Source organism: Peromyscus leucopus, chromosome 14 (genome assembly GCF_004664715.2).
Source record: "Peromyscus leucopus breed LL Stock chromosome 14, UCI_PerLeu_2.1, whole genome shotgun sequence".
Classification (NCBI taxonomy): Eukaryota; Metazoa; Chordata; class Mammalia; order Rodentia; family Cricetidae; genus Peromyscus; species Peromyscus leucopus.
In genome coordinates this window covers 51,892,806-51,918,534 of record NC_051075.1, presented here as the reverse complement: position 1 = coordinate 51,918,534, position 25,729 = coordinate 51,892,806, and the positions used below count along the sequence as shown (strand labels likewise).

Below are 25,729 nucleotides of genomic sequence, written 5' to 3'. Positions count from 1 at the left end.
ACTTGAGACATTCTGCCAAGATAATCCATCAAATAATCTAATCTGCTATCTGCTTCTGAAAATTCGCTTGCAAAATCTTTGTTACAAAATCCCCAATTTGCACTTTTTCCCTATAAAAGGAGGCCTGTGATCTCAAATTCCAATTTGGAGAGTCAGTCCTATGCATAGTAAATAAACTTGCTTACTTGGCTTTAATGTGGGTGGTAGATTCTATTCTCTCTTAGGACCAGAACTATACCACATCCAAGTCCTGTAAAAACCTCTGCTCTCAAGTCCAGACTGGCCACTGTGTCCTGCCTTTCTCCTGGAACACTTCCTTAAAATAGGATAATTGAATATTCCCTGCGATTTCTGAGTATTTAATATTTTCCTTAAAAGTTGACATGTGGTGGAACATTTCAAGATAAAATTCCAGGAGCACATCCCACCCTCACCATAGTTCAAGGAAGGGCGAATATACAGGAATTTGTGATCCCTGTCCCCTGTCATGGTTCAGATATTCAACATGCCAGCTCTCACCACCCGTGATGCCCTGATGCAGCTTCTCCCCTTTCTCTTGCAGTGGTGAAACGGAATGCTGATGTCCTCTAAGAGAGACAAGGCGCAGCAGCAGATGTCAGCATGAATAAACGTCTGAGAGGCTCTACAAAGCATAGCGATTTGCTTTGGCAACCAAGCAGGATTGAAATGTGGATACACGTATGAATCATATATTCCACGGTAAGACCTAGTTTTTAGGGGAAATGGGAAGAATTATATGAGATAACTTGAAACAATTATTCTTACCCCCACAGACTAATAGCAAAACAAGGGTCAGAGGTCAGGGAGAGTCAGTCCACAGTTGAATGGAGAGTTGCTGGACAGACATTCTTAGTAAGTTATTGTTGTTGGTAGTAGTAGTGTTTACTCTGGAATTATTCTGTCTGAGGTTCCAGGGGCCTTAAAGTTCTGTCCCACTCTTAAGATAGTGTTAGGCTCTTGTGTGTGAGAGTCCTTTCTTTATGACTCCCAATTTTGCGTAAACATACATTTTGTTAGAATTGACAAAAGCAACTCTAACTGGGTTCTGAGCGTTTCCACATTCCCCCAGTGGATGGAGCTCATTTCTATGAAAACACAGTGATCAACCATGTGGTTGGTTGTTAGGGCTTGACTGCCTGTCATGAGCAGGATGGACCTGTTCTAGTCCAACCTGTTCTCAAGTCAGGGTCAAGTGGCTGAAGGTCAATGTAAAAAAACCTAGATGGCTTCATTATAATGAGCAGAAAGGCGGCTTAGGAGTGGTTCTGCAGATAAATTGCTCTGGATCTATTGGCAAGCTTCCTTCCTTCCTTCCTTCCTTCCTTCCTTCCTTCCTTCCTTCCTTTCTTTCTTTCTTTCTTTCTTTCTTTTTTAAATTTTTTTGAGACAGTGCTTCTCTGTGTATCCCTGGCTGTTCTGGAACTTGCTCTATAGACCAGGCTGGCCTCAAACTCAGAGATGCACCTGCCTCTGCCTCCCGAGTGCCGGGATTAATGGTGTGCGCCACCACCGCCCAGCTGATCTGGATCTATTCAGTTCCTGCCACTTGCTGCCATGGTGGACTCTGACTCCTCTGGAACCATGAGCCTGAATGACCCCTGCCTTCTATAAGTCGCCTTGGCCATGCTGCTTTGTCACCGGGACAGGAAAGTAGCTAATACCATCTCTAAGCACTGGGCCAGTGTTATTTCCTCAGGAGTCGTATGTTCACAGACTTTTGATAGATGTGAACAAAGCCAAGAAGAGCACACCAAATCTACCTTGCATCATACACTTTACTAGACAAAGGTTAATGAACTAAGTAAAAACGACCAAGGAGGAGGTTGAGTTCGGTTGTGGACACACAGGCTGTGCCCTTATTTATGCAGTGCTCAGTTTCCCGGATTCAGGATGGATGGTCATCAACAGCACAGACGTCCCTTATTTACCAAGAACTAATATGGAGGCAGTTTAGCATCTGCTGTCCCATCATTGGGATGACTGTGAATGTGCTGTGGAGAGATGGCAATAGGAGGGTTTGAACCGGAAGTGCATTTGGGATGTTGTCAGAGCTGCCCACTAGATGGCAGAGTACAGGGTTTCATAGGACAGTGGAATTACATGCAGTAGCTAGTTTTAAATGTGTCACCGTTGCTGTGAACAAAAGATAGCAATATACAGAGAAAACAGTAAGAAGAGAGAGAGTCTCTATCTTGTGAGTCATGTGATATCAGCTCCTCATCCTGTTGGTGATTTAATTGTCTCTGTTTATGGCATCAGAGAGTTTCTTTTCTTCTTCATTTTTCCCCCCATCTGTGTAGCCCTGGCTGTCCTGGAATTCCCTATGTGAACCAGGCTGACCTCAAACTCACAGAGAACCTCCTGCCTCTGCCTATGGAGTGGTGGGACTAAAGGCGTGGACCACCAGGGCAGGCCTCCAGAAAGGTTCTTAACCTTCAGGTGTGAGACTCGTCCTGTACACTTTGCTCCGTTTCTAACTCTGGCTTGTAGTGCTTTGGGGGGAAGCAGTCCCCACTGTTAGCAGTTTGTGAGAGGAAGGGGTTGGAGGAACCCAGAATAATTTAGGAGGGGTTAGTCTACAGCGGGTAATTAGAACTCTCAGGAAGAGTAGATAGAAGCAGCATTCGGAACAAGACGGCCTGAGTTCCATCCCTGAACCCCATGTGGTAGCAGAGACCCCGACTCTCACAGGTTGTCTGACCTTCATAGGTGTGCACCCTGGTGAGACACACCCCCTAAAATAAAATAAAAAAAGGAAGATATTCGGTTGGAGCCTCTGTGTGGTCTGGAAAGACCCATTCATTCTTCTCTCTCTCCAAACCCTGCCCACTCAGAGTCTCCGAACAAAGGAAAGGCACCAAAAGGCCCCATTCCACATTCTTGGTGGCTACTGCAGCCTCCTCCCCTGAAGTTGCCAGCCACTCAAGTCTCCACCTAAGCGCTCAGCTTTTGACCGTACATGGACACAAACCCAGCTTGTGGCAGACACGTCATCACCCCTCATCTATAACCTATAAAATCTCCCTGCTTGAGGGGTGGGGGCCACGGTGCGACTTCTCTGGCCTCGATTTCTGGGACAGGGGAACTTGGCTCTGCTTAATATACCTGTTGTTATACTTTTTCAATTTGTCTTGATCCTGGCTTACTGCATCGGCAGAGAAACTTACTGGTGTGTGTGTATGTGTGTGTGTGCGCGCGCGCACGCGCGCGCACGCGCGCGCACATATGCAAAACCTATTAAAAGAAAGGGTTTATTTTGTCTCCTAGTTGAAGGGTACATCCACCATAACTGGAATGCTGAGGCAGCTGCTCACACTGCATCTGCAGTGGGAAGTGATGCATGCATGTGCTCAGCTACCTTCTTTTTATACACTCCGGGGTCTCAGCCCAGGGAACAGTGGTACACACAATGGTGGGTCTCCCCAACTCAGTAACCTGACGTAGATAATCCCCCACAGGCTTGCCCACAGGTGGATCTATCTCCCAGGTGACTCTAGAGCTCATTAAATTGACAGTATCAACTGGCAAGCAAGCCAATCTTTACAAGAAGCAGAAGCAGATACATTGTAACAGGCAGACGCTCAGCGGCTCTCCTAAGAGAGACGGAGGGGCTGGCCCCAGTGTCTAATGTCAAGCCGTTTATTCATTTCATTCCTTCTATCCTGCAACACCTCCTCCCTGATTTGCAGGTTTATAATACGTTACCCTTTTCCTGTATTGTTTTTTCAGAATTGGCTTGAACTAGAAATTACTAATTCCTTCTTGAGATTGTAGTGTTGCTCGGAGTCTGCTTACTATCTGTTGCTGACATTGAAAGGACCAAGCAGACACCGTAACAGGCTGCTCAGTCTTCTCTCAGGGATCAGGACTCAACTTCAGTTTCCTGAGACTTGAGCAAGCAGTTTCTGGGAGGGCCATGAACAAAAGACTTAGTCCTTGCAGTAGCTCCCTTTCTGTGCATACTCTGACTGCTCAAGGTTCAGCCAGTTGTTTACTGTCTGGGACCCCTCACCAACTTAGAGCTACATGCATGGGTCAATGTGAACGTGCGAGGCCAGCCAGCCTCCATGGCAGCTCAAGGACAGAGCCTGGGACTTGTCCAGGCCTGCCCAAAAATGATAACTGTAACCCTCAACCAGTAATTCAAAGGTTACATACCCTCACCCAGTCATACAACACAAAGCCTTGTAAAACCCTGCTTGTGGTTTTTCCCTTTAAAAACCCCTTATCCTGAGAGCTCAGGGCCGTCCTCCTCCACCCGCTGCGTCGGAGTGTTGGACACGGACCAAGCCTGGGCTTGCTTGTTATCAATAAACCCTTGTGTGTTTTGTTCAGATATTGGCTCTGTGGTGGTCTTGCTTGGGGGTCTCGTCACTTGGGCACAACAACATCACCCTATTATCTCAGGTTTAAGATAATCTATGGTTTGAGAGGAAGTTGCTTTGTAAGAGCTTACACAATTCTCTTCTTAAGCTATGTCCACAGCTCCACTGCAAGCTATGGGAACTGTTTCGTGCCCCTAACCCTTTCCCAGCTTTTCCATCCATGTGGAACTTCTACTGAACATCTGGGTAGAGATGGTCTGGAGAAAGGGTCATTAAAAGCAAACTCTGCCCAGGGGAGGGGGTGGTGGTGGTGGTGGTGGTGGTGCACACTGTTAATCCCAGCACACTGAAAGCAGAGGCAGGCGGATCTCTGTGAGTTCAAGGCCAGCCTGGTCTACAGAGTGAGTTTCAGGACAGCCAGGGCTACACAAAGAGTTTGTCTTGAAAAACAGGGAGGAAAAAAAAAAGTAAACTCTGGACTCTCATTCCTCTCCATCAGGAAAACAGGTTGAACAGATGTTGTGGTTTCTAATTCAATTTTCTTATGACAAAAAATGTCACCCGATCGAGGCCAGCCTGGACTACAGAGTGAGTTCCAAGAAAGGCTCAAAGCTACACAGAGAAACCCTGTCTCAAAAAACCAAAGAGAGAGAGAGAGAGATTGATTTTCTATTTATTTTACATACCAACCACAGATTGCCCCGTTTCCCTCCTCCTGCCCAGGAAGAAGGGGCTTGGACCTGCCCTCCAATGAATGTACCAGGCTCTGCTGACTCTTTATGCCTTTCAAGTTCTAGCTTTCGAATCTCTTGTTAAGTCCTGACTCCACAGCTCCAGAGCCATGCTAGTGACTGTCCTGGTTCTCTAGAAACCTTCTTAAAACATTTCCCAAATGTCAGTATTGGTCACCAAGTTCTCTAAAGTTAACCTGTGCTTTCACAAAGGAAGAGAGGTGTGACAAACACAAACACTTAAGCAGGCATGCTCTACGGACCCTCTTCTTCTTTTTTTAAAATTTCTGTTATTAAACTCAAGATCCTCAAAAGTGTTTGAGTGTTTTATGAAGTACTATAACACAATGGAACTCAGAATTCTGTATCAACTAACTATATTTGCTAATATGAAATACAGTGATAAATGTTTACTAGAAATACCTATGGGCAGGGTAGGGTAGGGGATGGTTCAGCAGTGAAAGTCACAAGCAAGATTACAGGTGTTTGGAACCCTAAGACCTATATAACGTCAGGTGGACTGCAGTTCCAGCCTGTGAAGGTGGAGACAGGATCCCAGGAGTAAGATGTCTAGGGAGAGCCCTATTGTGGAGCACTAGGTTTGATTGAGAGGCCCTGCCTCAAAGAACAAGGTAGAACAATAAAGGATTCCTGATATTGTCCTTAGACCTTCATAGACACACCTACATATATGCGCCTGCACCCACACATACACCCACACAGTACCTACACATGGAAAGAAAGAAACAAAAGAATCGGTGATGTGTGATAGAAAACCAAGTGAGTAGTGGGGTAGAGGTGAGTGTTAGGAATGAGTTAATTCTTTGAAACCAAGAGCGTGCATGAGAAGATCTGATGGGAGGGGCATTAAGCTTGGAGAAGCACTGACCTCTGCATGCTTAAACATACACTTCACAGCTTCTTCAAAATGCTCCAGCCAGAGGATCTCCAGCTTTGGGGGGAGGTCCTCATAGTTATAAAAAGCAGAAGCTATCTCTGGGAAACCCATCCCAGCCAGCCCTGCACTCCAGAAGGCCACATCCAACTCCAAAATGAACCACAAGCCCAGGACAGGGCCCAGGTTCTGGGGAAGAAACAACAAAAAACACAACTAAACATGACTTCAAAAGGGAATAAAAAATAAACAGACTGAAACTCTTTGCAGTGGCATCCAAAGGCATGTGTTACTTTTTAACTGACAATCAAAACTTCCTGCAAGACTTCTGGCCTTCAAATATCTAGAGAGTAGTAGCCTTGGCTAAATTTGTATGTCACTCATTACTCAGAACCTCAGATCACCACAGATATTTGCAAAAAATATTTGTTTTTTTTTTTTGTTTTTTTGACGTTGAAAATATTTTGCAAATGAACTATAACAACAAAAACACTGTCTTCCCCTGTCTCACAAACAGGACAATGCCACCAGCTGCCACTAAGGATACACAGCAACCAGAAACATCACACAATGCTGGCATAATATTAAAACTATGAATTTTGAAGAAACAGTGCACACACAGCAGGTTCATGAAGTCAAACCTATTCTTGTGGGGTATTTGTACACTGTGTTCAAATGTACTGCTGTGATTGGTGTAATAAAAAGCTGAACGACCAATAGCTAGACAGGAGCTATAGGTGAACTTCCAGGGACAGAGAGGACTCTGGGAAGAAGAAGGGCGGAGTCTCCAGACAGATGGAGAGAAAACAGGAGGTGTAAGATGGAAGAGAGGTAATGCCGCATGATAGAACATAGATTAATATAAATGAGTTAATTTAAGTTATAAGAGCCAGTTAGGAACAAACCTAAGCTATAGGCCAAGATTTCATAATTAATAAGAAGTCTTATGTCATTATTTGTGTACTGGTGGCCCAAAGAAAAGTCCTACATATTCTTGTCATGTGATTCAGCAGTCTCACTCTGGTGAGGTATTTACCCAATAGAAATGGAGAACTGTATTCACATAGCTGGGCAGTGGTGGCACACACCTTTAGTCCCAGCACTTGGGAGGCAGAGGCAGACAGAACTCTGAGTTCGAGGCCAGCCTGGTCTACAGAATGAGTTCGAGGGCAGCCAGGCCTACACAGAGAAACTCTGACTTGAAAAGCAGAAACAAAAGACGACAACAAAAAGAATAGCCCACGAAGCACAAGATGGATAGCACTCTGCACTAGACCATGATGCCATGGGTTTCTGGCGCCCTGTTCCTCCCTCGGCCCTGTCTGGAGTGTGTGCGCATGTCTCTCAGCGTTCTTTATCGTCTCACCATTTACAGGCATACTTCAAGCACTCCTACACTGTGAATTTTATATCTCAGTGGATGATATTGGACATGCTGTCTTGGGATTTGAATGTTTCCTCCGACGCTGCTTTGGAGACACCTTATGTTGCTCCTTGGAGCCGTGGTTCCCTTCCTTTCACTGCTGGAGATACATCTCCCTTTGATCCACTTGATTTTTGGTGCACATTTGGGCTGCTTCTGTTGAACAACCATAATCACGTGCTCATCTTAGTAAAATCTAATCACTTCCCAGAACAACCGAACACTCCGACACTGTCTTTTCTTCCAGGCCTGACAGCAAGCGGTAAGGTTAGATGGCTGAATCTCTTTGATGCTGAATCTCCTGATGTCCCTCTTGATGCTGTGATGTGCTTTGCAGTTTTATTTCATAATTCCTTGATCACTAAAGAGGCTAAATAAGTGACTCCCCCCGCCTGCCCCCGCAAGTTGGCCACTAGCTCTTCATATACGGATACCCCAAAATCTCCTAAGATTTCTTGATGGGAGTGTCTGTCTCGTACTGTAACTGCTGGTCTACACAAACCTAAACATACAGCGAGAATGAGGAGAAAGGGTGAAAAATGGGAAACATATAGGTGTAGGTGTTTTTATTCTGCATGTTTGGAGTTCTGGGCTTGCCGCTACCACAGCACTATGTGGAGGTCAGAGGGCTCAAGGGATCGATACGCCTCGGCTTTAGTGGCAGGTATCTTTACCAGCTCCTCTAGCTGGCACTGTGGTTGCAGGAAGCTGTGTGAAGGGTATCTGAGCCTCTAAGATGTTTTCAAGATTTGTGTAAGTATAAAATTATTTCGACGTCAGAACTTTAGAACACAGCACTCTCGCCGGGCGGTGGTGGCGCATGCCTTTAATCCTAGCACTCAGGAGGCAGAGCCAGGCGGATCTCTGTGAGTTCGAGGCCAGCCTGGGCTACCAAGTGAGCTCCAGGAAAGGCGCAAAGCTACACAGAGAAACCCTGTCTCAAAAAACAAAACAAACAAAAAAAAAAAAACAACAACAAAAAAAAGAACACAGCACTCTCTGGGAGTGAGGTCACCACACGGGGTTTTCGGTACTGTCCATCCATGTTGCAGGGTTGTTAGAACTTGTCCACCCCAGATCCTTCCTCCTCCACATCCTCAATACTGATTTGCCCAGTGGATGGAGGTTTCTAGGGATTTGCATTGTCATGATCTTAAGTCTCAATTACACTGAAATTCAAGAGGATGCTTTTGTTCCAGGCTTCTGGACTTGGGCATCCAGGCTGGTCCTTCACAGGAATCCAATATTGAAATATGAAATTGAGGTCCTCTGTCTCTCCCTTTACATAGCCTCATCCTTTGCCCTTAAAGGAGGACACCGCCATTCAGAGAGGTTAGCTTAAATAGTATGATTTCCCACACAGCCACTGGCTGCCTGGGTACAAAGACATTATCCTGCTGATCCTGCTGTTGGCTCACTTCCCAGAGCCTTGAACAGAAGTTACCCAGTTGAGAGCATCCATGAACTTTACCCTACTTCTAAGTTACCCCGAACATTGGGGAGAGCATGAACTTTACCCTACTTCTAAGTCACCCCGGAACATTGGGGAGAGCATGAACTTTACCCTACTAATAAGTTACCCGGAAGGTTGGAAGGGTAACTCTATCAGGTGCCACACTGCTGACTTTTTTCACTGATGTAATGTTAGGAAACCACAAGGACGTCTGACCAGGTAACGGGGTCAAGCATTTGTTTCAGGAACAGAGCGGAACGCTGGCGTACACCAATCTTTGTGGGGAATGGAATATCAGTTCCCTTCATTTTAGTGAAGAGTAAACCGCACAATGGACAGCCCACCTCAAGCTGACTTAGAGGCCTCCTTGGATCATTCCTGACTCCCTGACTGCAGCTTTTCTCACATCTCCCAGAATCAGGCTCCTGGTGACCTCCACTGTCTCATCAAACAGTAACCAGGTTCCTAATTCCCATTCCAGGAGAGAGCCCTGGAAGACTTTCTCTCCTAACTCAGCCTTGTCAGTCTGTCCTTCCGTCTCCATCCTAGTGGTTCATGCCGTCTAGAGCCCCAGGAGGGAGTCAGGCTGTGTGTGGCACTGGATATCCTACAGTCACTGGGCCTCTTCTCAGTACCAGCCCCTCAGGAGCTCTGGTGGCCTCCACCTGCTCCACCCTCTCCTCCCAGACACTCTGGGGTGACTTATGGAGAGGGACTAAAGAAATGTGTCCTTCAGCTTCCTAGTCCAGAGCTCCTAGAATGTGGTGTGGGGGATGCTTACTGAATGCTCCCTGTCTGTCCTGGTTTCTTTCAGGAAAACCCAGACAAACAGCCAGGAGGCACAGTGACTTCATCTCTCATCTTCCCATCCAAAATTTTAAATTTTAAATCTCTCCAGAGAGACCTCCGTCTCACATTATTATGGTTTCCGGCTATTCCAGATCTCACTCCTTTGAGGTTGATCTATAACCATTGGATCTGTGCATTTACCCAGAGAAAGCTTGCATCCTCCAGCCTTACCTTTAGATGAGGCCCCTCTGGCCATGAAGCCGTGAAGATGTTCACCTTGAGATGGCAATGGCAGCCAGGAAACAAAAAGCCAGGCTACCTTTCTAGTCTTGTCAGTTTGTGGGGGAAAGATCTCATTCCATTTTGACCATTGGCAGAGAGCAATTTTAATCAAGACATTTCTGAGTGAGGTCACTTGTTCCTTCCTGGGTAATGGGAAAGCTGATCTTTTTTTTTTTTTTTTTTTTAATTTCTGATGCATTTTCCCAAGTATCTGCATTTAAAATGTATTCTGATTAACAGGCACAAAATGAGGCAAAGTAACAAATTATCTCCTCCAGCTATCTATTAGAGGTCATCTTGGTTGCTTCTAAGCTATGGAAATCATGAACAAAGTTCCTATAAACGTGAGTTTGCATTTGTGTGGACATGGATTTGGGCAAACACCGAGGACTGCTTGCTGGATCATACGGTGGCCGTGACAAGCCCACCTCTGAAATGCTTGTACACATCTGCACTCCTACCAGCAAGGACAGTTTTTATCGTTCATGGTTGTTGGTATTTGGTGTCGTCTGTGTTTTAGATCTGAGCTATTCTAATAGCTGCATAGCTCACTCTAATTTGTAAATGTTTGATCATATGATAGTCAGAATTGTTTCATATGCTCATCTGCCTTTTCTGTGACTTTGTGAGGTATCTGCCTACAACTTGTACCTAATTTCTAATTGAGCTCTTTCTTCTTTGTTGGGTTTTAAGAGTTAATTATATGTTGTAGATCTTTATATATGTGTTATATATTTTTTATATATGTTATAGATCTTTATATATGTGTTATTTATCTTTTTATATATGTTATAGATCTTTAATTACATACTTATTTTACTGTTGTTTTCAGCCTGTGGCCTCTCTCTCTCTCCATCTCTCTCTTTCTCCATCTCTCCCTTCTTCCCTTCCCTTTCTCTTTCCTCTCTTTTAATTTTTTTTGCTACTACCCAGGTGTGCTATCACAGGTGCCTTTAATCCCAGCACTCGGGAGGCAGAGGCAGAGGCAGGCAGATCTCTGTGAGTTTGAGGCCAGCCTGGTCTACAGAGTGAGTTCCAGGACAGCCAGGACTATAAAGTAAGACTCTGCCTCCTAAGAATTTGCTGATTTTCCTAAACATTAACTAGTGAGATTAAACAAATAATTATAAACTAGATGAGGCTTTAAAGAACAATAATATGATTGACACCTGGTATTACGGTTTGGTACCCATCTCTGAAACTCCCATGTGCTCCCCTCTCATCACACTGAGAGGTAGGCACCATCTTCAAACTTCACTCTTTAGGCTGGGGGATGGGTGGCCTGCGCGGGGGGGGTGGTTGGGAGAGATTGGGGGATGGGGTTGGCTGTGGGGGGATGGGGTGGCTGGGGGGATGGGGGGAGGGGTGGCTGGGGGATGGGGTGGTTGGGGGATGGGGGGTCTGGGGGGGGGTGGTTGGGGGATGGGGTGGCTGGGGATGGGGGTGGCTGGGGGATGGGGTGGGGGATGGTGGCTGGGGGATGGGGTGGGGGTCTGGGGGATGGGGTGGCTGGTTGGGGGGATGGGGGTCTGGGGGATGGGTGGCTGGGGATGGGGGGTGGCTGGGGGATGGGTTGGCTGGGGGGATGGGGTGGGATGGGGGATGGGGTGGCTGGTGGGGGATGGGGTGGTTGGGGGATGGGGTGGCTGGGGGATGGGGTGGCTGGGGGATGGGGGTGGCTGGGGGATGGGGTGGTGGGGGATGGGGTGGCTGGGGGATGGGGTGGCTGGGGGATGGGGGTGGCTGGGGGATGGGGGGGGGGGGGGGGGGGGGGGGGGGGGGGGGGGGGGGGGGGGGGGGGGGGGGGGGGGGGGGGGGGGGGGGGGGGGGGGGGGGGGGGGGGGGGGGGGGGGGGGGGGGGGGGGGGGGGTGGTGGGGGATGGGGTGGTGGGGGGATGGGGGTGGCTGGGGGGATGGGGGTGGCTGGGGGGATGGGAGTGGCTTGAGGAAGGGTCCAGTGTCTAAGAGCACATGGCACCAAAGACTGGAGTTTGGTTCCCAGAGGTCATCAGATGGCTGAGGACCACCTGTAAGTCCATCTGCAAAAAACAGATCTGATGCCCTCTTCTAGCCTCCACAAAGGGGTGGGTGCACATGCAAGCGCGCACACACGCACACACACACACACACACCTCATGTAAAAAATTTTAAAAATTCCTACCCCTTGATTTTCCTTATAGTTTTACTGTGCCTGACCCCTGGCTTTTTTGGTTTTGCCAGTGATTAAAGCTTACACAGAGAAAAGACTCCCCTTGAACTTAGCCATTTTGCATTTACTGGAATTTGAGTTTTGTGAATTTGACTAATTTTAAAAAATAATAGCATCTCGGGGCTGGAGAGATGACCCCGCAGTTAAGAGCACTTGCTGGTCTTGCAGGGGACCTGGTTTGGTTCCCAGAACCCATGTGGTGGCTCACAACCATCTGTTACTCCAGCTCCAGGGGACCCGATGTCCTCTTCTGACCAACAAGGGCCCCGGGTACACAAACGGTACACATACATACATGCAGCCAAAACACTCGAGCACACTAAAGTAAATAAAGCTTAAAGGAATGAAAGTTACCTACCATTTCTGCACAGTGTGATCTATACAGTATAATTCGTTTCTGTGTGCAGTTCGCTGTTTGGCAGATATCCCCGGAGCTCCTCTCCACCAGTGTTAGCTAGTTTTGCAACATTTTCATTTTTCAGGAAGAAACTCTGCCTGTTACTAGTCACTTCCCATTCGCCCAAAATTCTCTCCATACCCAGACACTTAAAATCATTGATTTGCTTTCTCTCTCTATTAGTTTTTTTCTGCATATTTATTATAAAGGCAGTGATATAATATGTAATCTTTTGTATCTGGTTTCTGTGACTTACGTAGGTGCTGGGAATCCAAACACTTTATCTCCCCAGCTCCTGGATATACAACTACTATTTTGGGGGGAGGCGGGGCAGGGAGACAGGGTCTTACTATGTAGCTCTGGATGGCCTGGAACACACTATGTAGACCAGGCTGGCCTTGAACTATTTGGGTGGACCTACTTTTTAGCTATTATGAACATTTGTTTGTAAGTTTTGTTATATGGCTACATGTTCTCATTTCTCTTGCATTTATGTTAGGACTGGACTAGCTGGGTCATGTGACAAAGCTATGCTTAACCTTAGAGAATAATACTAGATCTCATCAACAGTGTGTGGGTTTGTGTCTTTTTATTGCTGCATTGTAGGAATTCTTTTAATTCTTTTATTTTATGGGGGCTGGAACAATGACTCAGCAGCTAAAAGCATGGACTCCTTTTCCTGATGATCTGGGTTCAATTCCCAGGGCCTACAAACATCTGCAACTCCAGTTCCAGAGGATCCAACACCCTCTTCTGGCCTCTGTGGGTACTACACACACTTGGTGCAGAGACATACATGCAAGTAAAACAACCACACACATAAAACAGTACAATAAAACAAATTTAAAAAAAGATATATGTTTGCGGGGAGAAGAAGAGAGGGATGGAGAAAGAAAGAGAAAGGAAGGGGGAGGAGAGAGAGTACTACATCATGGGCGTCGAGGTCAGCGGACAACTTTGTAGAATCAGAATCCTTCCACGTTTTCATGGTTTCCAGGGGTCAAACTCAGGTCACCCAAGCTTGCATGTCAAGTACTTTACCTGCTGATCCCTCTTCCAGACAAGCGATGAAACTTCTTCAATGTAATACTGTGATGTACATGTCTGGGTTTTAGTCTCTTTGAGGGTATGATTGACATGAAGACTTACATATTAGGCAGACACTTTCTCAAAAGAGAGCCGTTTATCAGCCCGGTACTTAAAGGAAAACAACTTTGTTACCAGTGATGAAATCTGAGATTTCAGGGAAAAAACTAGAATTTAGAAGATTGCATGCCCTTACCACCAGCTTCATAGTTTCTGAAATATGTGCTAAGTTTTGTGGGCTTTTTTTTTTTCTTTTTCTTTTTCTTTTTTCCTTTGAGACAGGGTTTCTCTGTGTATCTCTGGTTGTACTGGAACTCGCTCTGTAGACCAAGCTGGCCTCAAACTCACAAAGATCCACCTGCTCTGCCTGCCAAGTGCTGGGATTAAAGGCGTATGCCATCACTGCTTGGCTGTTTGTTTTTATTTGTTTGTTTGGTTTTTGTTGTTGCTATAGTTTTGTGGGGGTTTTTTTTGTTTTTGTTTTTCTTTAATGATATCAGTATTTTTTTTCTCTTAATGAGATCATGAGTGAATATTATTTAATGTGAATTTGATACCAGATGCAGAGGAAGCAAGATGAGAATGTCGTACTAAGAAAGGGTACCAAGCCATGTGGCTAAAATAGGTAAGAATTATGGGTTAATTGAAGTGTAAGAGCTAGTCAGTAATAAGCCTGAGCTAGAGGCCAAGCATTTATACGTAATATTAAGCCTCCAAGTCACTTATATGGGAAGAAGCTGCCATGTATTTGGGAATCGGTAGATGGGAGAGAAACATCCGTTTACAGAAGGAAGGCTCCTTACGTAGACAAGGAAATAGAAAAGAATCTGAGTGTGCATTCTGTGCTGGCTATTGGTTTTGTTTTGTTTGACAGGAGCCAGGGTTATCTGGGAAGAGGGAGCCTCAGTTGAGAAAATGCCTGCAACAGATTGCCTGCAGGCAAGTCTGGGAGCATTGTTCTTTTATTAATAACTGATGTGGGAGGAGCCCAGCACTTTGGGTAGTGCCACTACTTGGTCAGGTGGTCCTGGGTGGTTTAAGAAGCAGGCTGAGTGAGCTGTGAAGAACAATTCCGTAACAATGCTCCTCCCACGGCTTCTGCTTCAGTTCCTGCCTCCAGCCAGATTCCTGCCTTGGGCTCCTGTCCTGACTTCTTTGATAACGAACAGTGCCGTGGAAGTATAAGCCCAGTAACCCTTTCCTCCCCGGGCTGCTTTTGGTCATGGAGTTTTGTCACAGCACTAAAACCTAAGTACACACTTTCCTGTGTCCCTGACCTCCCAGTTCACACCAGCAGGTCATGCTCCTCTTCCCAAAATGCTTCTAAGCAATGCCCTTTCCGTCACACTGAGCAGCGAAACACACAAGTTTCCACACTGCTTTGAGACTTCATTTCTGAAGGCTCCGCTTTTGTTAAGTAAGTTTATATGCGTTTCTCTTGACAACCTGTCTTGTGTTATAAAGGCTCAACCATGAATCTAGCACTGGGTGAAGAAATCCTTCCTCCTGTGCTCATATGACCAATAGTTGACTGGTGGATTACTAAATGTGCGGGGACGAGAGCGCTTCCTTCACACATTCTCTTCCTTGCCTCTCAGACAGGATGAAGGTTGACACAACATGGGATTCCTAGAATCTCTGTTTCCTCCCCCGCTGCTCTGTTGCTTCCCGGACTAAATGCTCATCATCCCCAAGTGCTGTCATGGCATGGAGCTCATATATGAAGGGGACTCTTTTCCGTTGTTGGTTTGCTTTGTAAAATTGATGTCCGTTGCAGGCTATTTGACCACACTGTGAACCCCGAGATCGCGTTATTTACTGAAAAACCTGCTTCTAGCGGCAGTGTGGCTCAGCCCTAGCACACGCCTTTAATCCAAGAGCAGATGTCGTCTGCTTGAATACTGTGAACAGGATGAGATAAAATCAACCAGAGGTCAAGAAGCAGAGCAAGCAACCAGTTGACAGGGGGGAAAAAACATAGGGAGTAAGAGGGAGACACACACAGGAAGTAGAAAAGAGGGACACCCAGTTGGAGGAGTTTAGTTTGAGACAGCAGAGGAGAAAGACCTCTTGCTGGGACATCGGCAGAGGAGGAAGGTCAGCCGGGGGCTTTCTCTGCCTCTCGGAGCTAGCAGGTTTTCACCCCAGCATCTGGCTTCTGGGTCTTTATTGACAAAATCAAACAGTCCAGATTTTTGTTAAAAAACAGATGTTCTTGATGGATATGTGTGCAACAAAAACCTTCTTATCACTGCTGCCCAAACATGTGTTAAGCATCTGAAAAGAAGCCCCCAGGTCACCCCAAACCCACTTCTTGAAAGGAAGATGATAATAGCAACATTGGCCCAAGAATTGAAGTACATAATTTTTAATGACACAACAGTGTGGCTACTCATGGTATTCTTTTGATTCAATTCCTTGAAAAGGTACAGTTTCTATATAACATCTGCCTGATTTCCTACAGCACTTGGGATTGAACCCAGGGACTTACACAAGCCAGTCAGGTACTCTACCACTGAACTACGTTTTCAGCCCTTGAATAAGCACTATATTCAACACTATGTTCAGATGAAGTAATATTAACTGATATTCTTACAATGTATTTGAACCTTTTCCCCCAAAGCCATTAGAAAATAGGTTGTATTTGGGAAGTCACTCCCTAACTCTTACCACCCAAGTGTTTGTGGAAGAAAGTCTGGAGTTGCTGCCATGCATCCAACTGGGCCATGGCATGAGGCTTAGGCTCCCCTCCAAAGACGATGTTAGCCCCCACCAGGAGGTGCATGCCCGCCTTGCACAGGGGGAAGTAAGGGGGCTCAATATAATGCCCTGCTTCCGGGTAGCAGATGATCTGGGGCTTCTCCTTCCCATGGGCCTGCAAGCGTTTGGAGATCTCATTGGCATAGAACTCGCTCTTCCAGTTGTGGTCATCCTGACCCACAAGCAACAGGAAGGCCGTGTCTGACCTTTCCACGGGGATAAAGCTCTTCTGTTCTACCAAAGGGCTTTGCAGAGCATCCACAACATCCTGGAGGCCATCTTTGGTCATTCTGACTTGATTTCTCAGGATAGTCACAGGAGGGATCGCCTCATCCTTGTAGTTTATGGTGTTCCCAACAGCAGCCACAGAGCCATTAATAATGACAGCAGCTTTGATGCCCTTCAGGAAGGAGGCCATCGCAAGGCCAAGTTCACCCCCTTTGGAAATGCCAAGCAGCCCAACTCCTGGACCTTTTACCTGAGAAAAACATAAAAGGAATAAGAGAATTAGTCCAGGAACAGTATTGAACAGCGAGTAGACCCAGTTGGAAAGCTCCATGGACCAGGGTCAACATCTGGTCTCTATCTATTGTCAAAACCATTCTAGCAGGAATGAAGCTCCTCTAAACAGACACTTACATTCCTCCTTTGCCATTAGACTATGGAGACAATGGACCCCAATAAACTAAGGAAAACGCACATTCTTGCTGACTGATCTTTACACCGGCACCCACGCGGCCCACCAGTCCGGCCACACAGCACTGGGGTTTCCCTTTCCACGTCTCCAAAGGACCGCCTCACAGCCTCTCCTACCTCCTCGGCCTCTTGAGACCCCACCTGCCCCTCCACCTGCAGCTCTCCATGCTGCGGTGAGAAACCAGGAGCTGTCAGGGGGAATCTCTCATCTTCTCACTCCCCAGCCTGCCTGTGCCCATGGCCGCTCTCGGGTGTCCCACACAATCCAGTTGTGTTTGGGATGCTGTTCTCTCTCTCTCTCTCTCTCTCTCTCTCTCTCTCTCTCTCTCTCACTCTCTCTCTCTCTCTCGGGTTGGCCTCCCACACTTACTTCTGGCCTCCTCTCCTTCCCACTTCTCTCAGCTGGCACCCCTGAGGTCCTCCCTGCTCTGGGCCTCATCTGTTTCCTCACAGCCCTGTGCCCCAGGCCACACTAGTTATGACTTTGTTCTCTACCCTGGGTCCCTGAGAAACCCGTGGGGAGACGTTTGTTGCACTTTCCTGCTCAGTGCCTTCTGGGTGGTTTGGGTTGGCACCATCCCACAAGGACCGCTCCCGTCCTGAATCCCAGAGTCCTCTGGGCTATAAGCAAAAGATCGTTTGGCTGACCTGTCATAGAAATATCTCTCTCTCTCTCTCTCTCTCTCTCTCTCTCTCTCTCTCTCTCTCTCATTCTCTCCTCACTTCTACTATTTGTCCTCCTTACCCCTCCTTTTTGGCCACAGTACCCTTGACCACTGTTAAATATGACTCCTCATTAAAGTCCTAATAATTGGGGCTGGAGAGATGGCTCAGAGGTTAAGAGCACCGACTGCTCTTCCCAGAGGTCCTGAGTTCAATTCCCAGCACCCACATGGTGGCTCCTAACCATGTGTAATGAGATCTGGTGCCCTCTTCTGTATACATAATAAAAATCATAAAAAAAAAAACTTAAAAAAAAAAACCACTCATATAAAGTTCTAATAATTACATGATCAAATGATGCTTTAATTACTATGAAATTTTTAATTGTCCACTTGACACAATCTAGACTCACCTGGGAAGGGAGTTAACATGAGGAACCTAAGGCTGGGTTGACTTATAGACACGCCTTTAAGGGAATTTCTTTCTTCTTCTTTTTTAAATTTATATTTTATGTATAAGTGCTCTGCATTCAAACCTGAGTGCCCGAAGAGGGCACCAGATCCCACTATAGATGGTTGTGAGCCACCATGTGGTTGCTGGGGATTGAACTCAGAACCTCGGGAAGAACAGTCAGTGCTCTTAACCTCTGAACCATCTCTCCAGCCCCTGAAGGGAATTTCTTGAGGTGGGACTACACACCATGAACGTAGGTGGCACTGTTTCTTGAGCTGGACCCTAGGCTGTATACAACTGGAAAAAGAGAGCAGAGGATCAGCATGCATGCACTCTTGGCTCTCTGGTCCTGATGATGAGCGTGACATGACCAGCATCCGCCCCTGTGACTTCCCTACTTTAATGGACACGGGCTGGGACCGTGAGTTAAAATAAGCCCTTTCTCAGTGAGTTGCTTTTGTTGGGGTATTTCTATTTTTAATTACAGCAACAAAGATGAAACTAGGGTATCTACTTATCCAAGGAGAAAGTGCCAAGGCCGTGGGGTGGGAAATGGGCAAAATCTAGTCTCCCACGTCTCTCTAGACGCAGCCTACACGGGCTCCACTTCTCCAAGAGCGCCAACGCTTCCAGCCACTTGAAGTTCTGATTATAAAATCATAACACAAGCAAGGATTACCACCTCAGCCTGTGCTGTGCTGATCTAGAAAGTTCAGAGCACCCGGGTCTCCTGCCGCTGACTGTCAAGTTCACCCAGTGCTCGCACGGGGACACGGGACACGGAACACGGGGACACGGGGACACGGGACACGGGGACACGGGACACGGGGACACGGGACACGGGGACACGGGGACACGGGACACGGGACACGGGACACGGGGACACGGGACACGGGACACGGGACACGGGGACACGGGACACGGGACACGGGGACACGGTTCTCTCATTCTGTGAAATCAAACACATGACGAGGAGATAGGACAGGGGCCAATAAAACTTGAGGAGCTCTAACCTCGGGGTGGCTAAGCAGGTAGTTCACGGCTTCTTCAAAGTACTCCATGCGCATGGTTTCCATGCCCTTGGGGAGGTCATCGTAGTTATAATAAGCCAGAGCCATGACAGCAAAACCCTTCCCAGCCAGCAGACTTGCTCGATACTCCAGAAGGCCACCTCCAACTCCGAAAAGGTCCACGATCCCCGGAAAGGGCCCAGGTTCTGGGGAAGAAACAGAACTAAACATTACTAAGAAGTGTTTGCAGTGGCATTAATAAGCATTTGTTGCTTATGTGAGGAAGATAAGGTTTTCAACAGACAGTGAAAAATACTGGCGGACCTGTCCCTCAAGCACCTAGACAGTAGCCTGGGCTAAATCTATATCCCCTTCTATAACTTACGTCTCAAAGCTCCGTAAGTGTTTGCAACGACATTAGGGGGACATTTAGAAGACGGGGGGGGGGGGGGGGGGGAATGTGTGCCACCATGCATGGCCCAGAACATACACACAAACAACCTTTATAATGACAACAATAAAAATCTGTCCACTTCTGTTCCCCAAACTGGACAATGCCAGCCAACATCGCAACACATGATGCTGGTGACATGCAAAACCAATGGTGAAGTCTGTAGAAAGCGGTGGGCGGTGGCTCACAGTTAAACCTATACATAGTCATATAACCCAGTCATTTCCCTCTGAAGGATGAATGAAATGAACGAGAGATGAAATGAAAATCGTGTTCATGCAAGAACCCAGTTCAACACAGTAGTCAAGTGTTCGCAGCAGCTTCATTCATGCTCTCCAGACTGTAAACAAACCCAAAGTCCTCCAGCCACTGAATGGATACAAACTGTGCTACCTCCATAGAACCCAGCATTATGAAGAAACAGCAAGGCCTGATGGGTAGAAGACCACATGGATTCCAAAGGCTTCCTGCTGAGTGAACGGACATAGACTCAAAAGGCTGCATGTTCATTCTGCATGATTTTTGTGTCCTAAATATTTTCACCGTTTATAGAAGAGGGTTAGTCTTTCACATGTCCAATTTAAATAACTCAATGTGAAGGTTAATCATGATTTCAAACGGATTTGGATCTGGGATCAATAAGACACACCCCTGGGCATTTCCAGGAAGGACTAAGAGAGGAGGAAAGACCCTCCCCCTAGGTAGGCAGCACCTTCTGCTGGCAGTCCAGATACCTAGCAGTCCTGAGGCAAAGGTGTTTGCCTGCTCTGTGTGCTGGTAAGTGTATCTATCCCATTGCTGCCGCCTTGGCTGACACTGGAAACCCAGATTCTCTGGCCTTCCAGGATGGCTCTCTAGGAATCCTAGAGGCTTTCCTCATCTGATTGGGAAGGCGGAGGCATCCAGCAGGGGGTAAGGAATGACAATTATTGTCTCAGCCTCTCCAGTGTAAACAGCTATTGTTGAACTACATAGCCCACAGCATCTAAGAATCCCTTTTCACAGTATATATTCACTCTGTCAGTTCAAGCCCTCTAGAGAACCCTGATTTAGCCTCTCAGCTAACACCTGACAGGCACCAGAAAGCCCTACTTTTGCCTGGTCCTTCTTCTGCATAAAGACATAACTGTGGGTTTTATGTACTGATGTCATAAGATGGTATCACCACCTCTTACACGTGTGCCTTACGTATTTGGTTTTTATTGAACAAGGCTCTTGCTGTCAAACTGACAGCCCAAGTACAATCCCCCGGACCCACATGGTGGAAAGTGAGGACTCAGACAAACTGCAAACTATGACTTCCACATGTGTCCCCAACATGCTCAAATAAATAAACACAGATTTTAGTTTGCCTGCTTCATGAATTTTATCTTAATGGAACTGAGACTGATGGGAGACTCCACCTGTGCCTTGGGCATGGGCAGATGATAAGCACTGTTTAAGTTTGTTAAAAATCAGTGTTAGTGTTGAGGTTGAGGTATATAAACCTGACGTTCTTCTCCTGCTGCTGTCCATCTTCCTATAAATGATCAAAGATGTTGGGGGCAGGGCAATCTGATTCCCTAGTCAGCTGCTACTGAACTCTTCTTTGAAGTCTTGGCCACCTTGAACAAAAGGATCTAACAGCCGCCCACCCTTGTGCCAGCACCAGCCATCTTGAACCCTGTGTGAGACTGACCACACAAAGACCAGGGCTGGGCGTTATTGTTGCAGAAGACAGGTTACATTTGTTTATGCTGGGGAACATTTGTTCAATGATGCAAAGATGTGTTGCATTCTTTTATGTTGCATTTATTTAACTTTGTGAAGCTGTTGTTACTTTGCCTGTGTAAAGCACCTGATTGGTCTAATAAAGAGCTGAACGGCCAATAGCTAGGCAGGAGAAAGGATAGGCGGGGCTGGCAGGCAGAGAGAATAAATAGGAGAAAAAGAAAAGACAGAGAAGCGAGAAAAGGAGGAGAGGAGGACTCCAGGATCCAGCCACCCAGCTACACAGCAAGCCAGAGAGGAAGAAGTAAAGAAAGGGATAGAGAAAGGCAAAAGCCCTCTAGAGGCAAAAGATAGGATAATTTAAGTTGAGAAAAGCTGCCTAGAAACAAGCCAAGCTAAGGCCTGGCATTCATAAGTAAGAATAAAACTCTGTGTATTTATTTGGGAGCTGGGTGTTGGGCCCCACAAAGAGCAAAAAGTAAAAAACAACAACAACAACAAAAAAAAAAAACACCAACAACACACAAGAAGGTGTAGCTGTGGCCAGGGCCCTTTGAAACAACTTGTACCAGACTTTTTGTTATAATCATTTCCACCCTGGTGTGTGTGTAGAGGGGGGGCATTTCCCCTAATAGTCTGGCAGTTGTACCTGAAGGCAAATCTGTGTTTGGTCTAAAACACAAATCTCAGTGACTGTGATCGGCTAGGCTGCAACTGGTCAAATGATCCTTCTCTAACAGTGTAAGCAGGCTATTCAGCAAGCCCTCTGAGAGACGCTCTTTCTAATGCTGTTCCCCCTCCCCCCCTCCCGCTCCCCGGTGCAGCAACATTAGGCAAAGGCTTCTCTGAAGGGAGGCCAAGCCAGCGAAGAGCAGAGGTTGGGACAGCTCAGCACTTAGCAAGTTGTAAAAGTGGTAGGCTGCCACTCTCACGCCCCCGGCAGTCCTGTGTGGTGGTGTGTGCCCAGCACCCTGGCCCTCAGTTCCTGAATGGACACCCCAACTTCCAAGCAGCTGGCAAGTGTGTCAGCCTGGAGCTCCATCCTCCGAGCATAACTCTGGCAAGGGCAGGCTTCCTGAGTTGCCATGGCAGCAGTCACCGTGCTGGGGAGAGGGCTCAGGCAGCTGGCCGAAGAAGCCACCAAACAATTTAAGAGTAGCCAGGGAAAGAAGGAAAGCGGACATAGAGAGATAACAAGAGAGAGTAGTGAGCCGAGACCAAAGAACAAAAGCTTGGGGGTGGGGTGTCAGTGCTGTCAGCCTACAGAGGTTCAGGGTCTTGCCCCTCAGGAGGTAGCATTGGCCTTGGCCAGAAGCAAAGGGACCTGATACCCAAGGCCTGCAGGACTGTGACACAAGAGGATGCCACTGCTTCCCACTGCTGTGGCCTCCTGCTGTGAACACCGGGGGAATGACCAGCGATTGGAGAGCTTGTCTTACCTATGATTTCATTTTGGGTTAAACACAAGAAGCTGGTAGCTGTGGGTCAATTCTTTTGACTTCTAGAAATGTGCCTCCATTTATTTATCAACTCCATTACTGGGGGTCATTTGGACTATTTCCAAGCAATAAGTTTTCTGGTGTGCACATGTCACAAAATTGCAGAATTACTCATTAATCTACCTAGCTAAAAACTAGTTGCCCTGTCCACGAATACACTCGAGCAGAGACATTCTTGAGACATACATGAGTTCGAACAAGCTACACACCTTTCAAAAAAAAAAAAAAAAAAAAAATAGAAAAAGATGAACACTCCCACTCTTTCTAAAGGTACTGAGTGACCTTTCCTCCAAGCACTTAACATTAACTGGAAATGTTAGGCTTTGAAAGCTTTGTTTCTCTTGAAGCTATGCCATATAGTCCGTAGTTTTATTTTGTGTTTTGTTGGTTACTAAAGAGGCCAAGTAAGCATCCTTTTTATGTAAGACTATGCAATGATCTCAGAGTGCCAGTTGACAGAAAAAGGTCTCTCTCTACTTCAACTGCTAGTTGACATAAATCTTAATGTAGTGTGGGAATGGAAAGAAAAACAATAGAAACAAGAAACATGCCTTGGCCGGGCAGGAATGGCGCGCACCTTTAATCCCAGCACCCAGGAGGCAGAGGCAGGTGGATCGCTGTGAGTCTGAGGCCAGCCTGGTCTACAGAGCGAGTTCTAGGACAACTAGAGCTACACAGACAAACCCTGTCTTGAAAAAAAAAAAAAAAAAGAAAGAAAGAGAGGGAGGGAGGGAGGGAGGAAAAGAGGGAGGAAGGAAGAAGAAAAGAAAAGAGAAAGAGAAAGGTCCCTTGTATTGAAAAGGGTTTTTGCGCCAGGTGGTGGTGGCGCACGCCTTTAATCCCAGCACTCGGGAGGCAGAGCAGGCGGATCTCTGTGAGTTCGAGGCCAGCCTGGACTACCAAGTGAGTTCCAGGAAAAGGCAGAGAAACCCTGTCTCGAAAATCCAAAAAAAAAAAAAAGAAAGAAAAAAGAAAGAAAGAAAAAGAAAGAAAAAAGAAAAAAAAAGAAAGAAAGAAAGAAAGAAAGAAAGAAAAGGGGTTTTGCTATGTTGACCAGACTGGCCTGAGCTCCAAAGCTCAAGACAGCCTTTTGCTTTGGTGTCCTAACCAGTCAGACTATGATGCACAGCTCAAAACAGATTTAACATTTAAAAGAATAGTTAAAGATCACTATGGTTTTTGAGATAGGGTTTCTCTGTGTATCCCTGTCTGTCCTACAACACACTCTGTAGACCAAGGTTGCCTCGAATTTAAAGATCGGTCCGCCTCTGCCTCCCAAGAGTTGGGATTAAAGGCATGTGCCACCACCGCCCCATTTATTACCACTAGTTCTAATTTTATATAACAAGTGTCTTGTCCTTTCTTTAAAAGGTCTTGTAATTTAGCAGGGGAAAGAAGGACCAGCTTCAGGGAAAGAGCATCATCACAACAGGCTCCTTCCAGTCCAGTCCAGTCTCTTTCCCTGTGAGTCCTGGGTTATCGGAGCTACTTTCTCTTCACTTCAAATCACAGAGGAACTTTGAGCAAAGAGGTGGGGGGCTGCTCACCTGGGGGCAGGAAGAGCGTGGCGCGCACACGGCCCTCGCGCACGGGCACGCGCCGCACCCCGGGAGCCATGAAGTGACGCTCGTGCACCGCCCGCGCCAGCAGCCGCCCGCCGTCGGGCTCGTGGCCGTCCAGCACCTCCAGCTCCACCACGAAGGGCGTCCGCACGTCGCGCTTGACCAGGCGCCAGAAAGGCCGCTCGGGCTCCAGGGCCCAGAGCAGCCCCATGGGCTCGAGCCCGCGAAGCTGCCGCCCAGCGCGGGCGCGCGCGCCAGGTCCAGGCGGCCGTGGGCGTCGGCGCGGTAGCGCGCGTGGGCGCGGAAGCGCGCGCCTTTCTCGTCGCGCAGGGCGGCGCGCAGCGTGACGGGCTGCTCGGGGGCCAGGCCGCTCACGGCGATGCTCAGCGGCTCGTCCCAGCAGCTGCGGCCCGCGGGCTCCAGGCTCAGCGTCGCGGCCATCTCGAGCTGGACCAGATGGGGCGGGTGGACTGGGACTCCTGGAGTAGTAGTCGCGGGCGGGACGACTCGCTCCACTCCCATTGGTTGGCCTCGGACACAGCCTGTGAGACGATCTGTGAGACTTCTTTGTGCAAATCCTAGACTTCCCATTGAGAAGGGGAATGTTTGCTAAGAACAAAGACTCTCGCCGGGAAGCCACAAAGTGTGTCTAAGTCAAAGCACAATGACAGCCGAGGCTGAAAAGATTAGAAGCTGCAACCCCACACTGGAATTCAGGTGGTTCCCCAGGAACAGGCATGGTCCAGTCCCCTCTTAACCCTCAGTCTCTGACCAAGAATTTCCCTCGAAATTTCTTGGTCTCTACATCTTTCTCCAGGGCAGCTCAGTGTTTCTGGAGTCCGACTGTTCTTAGATATTGAGGACCTTTAGAAAGGCACACAGTTTTCTGGATGCATTTCCCTTATCTGAAAGGCTTGCTAGGAGTATTAAATAAGAAGACGATGCACTGCTGATACCCTGGGCTTCACTTGGCGAAGGATCTCACTTCCTGTGTCGTCGTGCCCCCCCAACCCCCTATATCTAACCGCTATCCGTGCCAATTTGGATTTCTACCACCGTGTTTCTTTCAGTCTGGGTTCTAGCCAGAAGCAAGTGGTCCACCAAACTTGGCAATAGGAGGAAGTTTCACAAAGGGATTACGGTTTTTTTTTTTTTTACAGAGGCATGGGAAGATTGGGCAAAAAAAGACACCGCCGTGTTTGGTCCGGAACTGTGGTCCCCGACGTAAAGTTAAGAGGGTTGTCTGACAAGAGCGGCAGCCCTCTGAGCGAAAGGCAAGTGACCTTGGATGGTGCAAAGGTGTGGGTAGATGGA

The 25,729-nt window shown here is 47.3% G+C and overlaps 1 protein-coding gene across 1 annotated transcript; it reads right to left on the bottom strand.

Annotated features, from left to right (window-relative positions):
- Positions 1-15,963: 15,963 nt before the first annotated feature.
- On the bottom strand, positions 15,964-24,883 carry LOC114698341 (acyl-coenzyme A thioesterase 1-like). The gene is given in 4 exon segments (XM_028876986.2): positions 15,964-16,849; positions 19,197-19,399; positions 24,401-24,640; positions 24,643-24,883. Coding segments are annotated over 4 exon segments (1,236 nt in total). The 5' UTR covers positions 24,857-24,883; the 3' UTR covers positions 15,964-16,270.
- Positions 24,884-25,729: the final 846 nt, after the last annotated feature.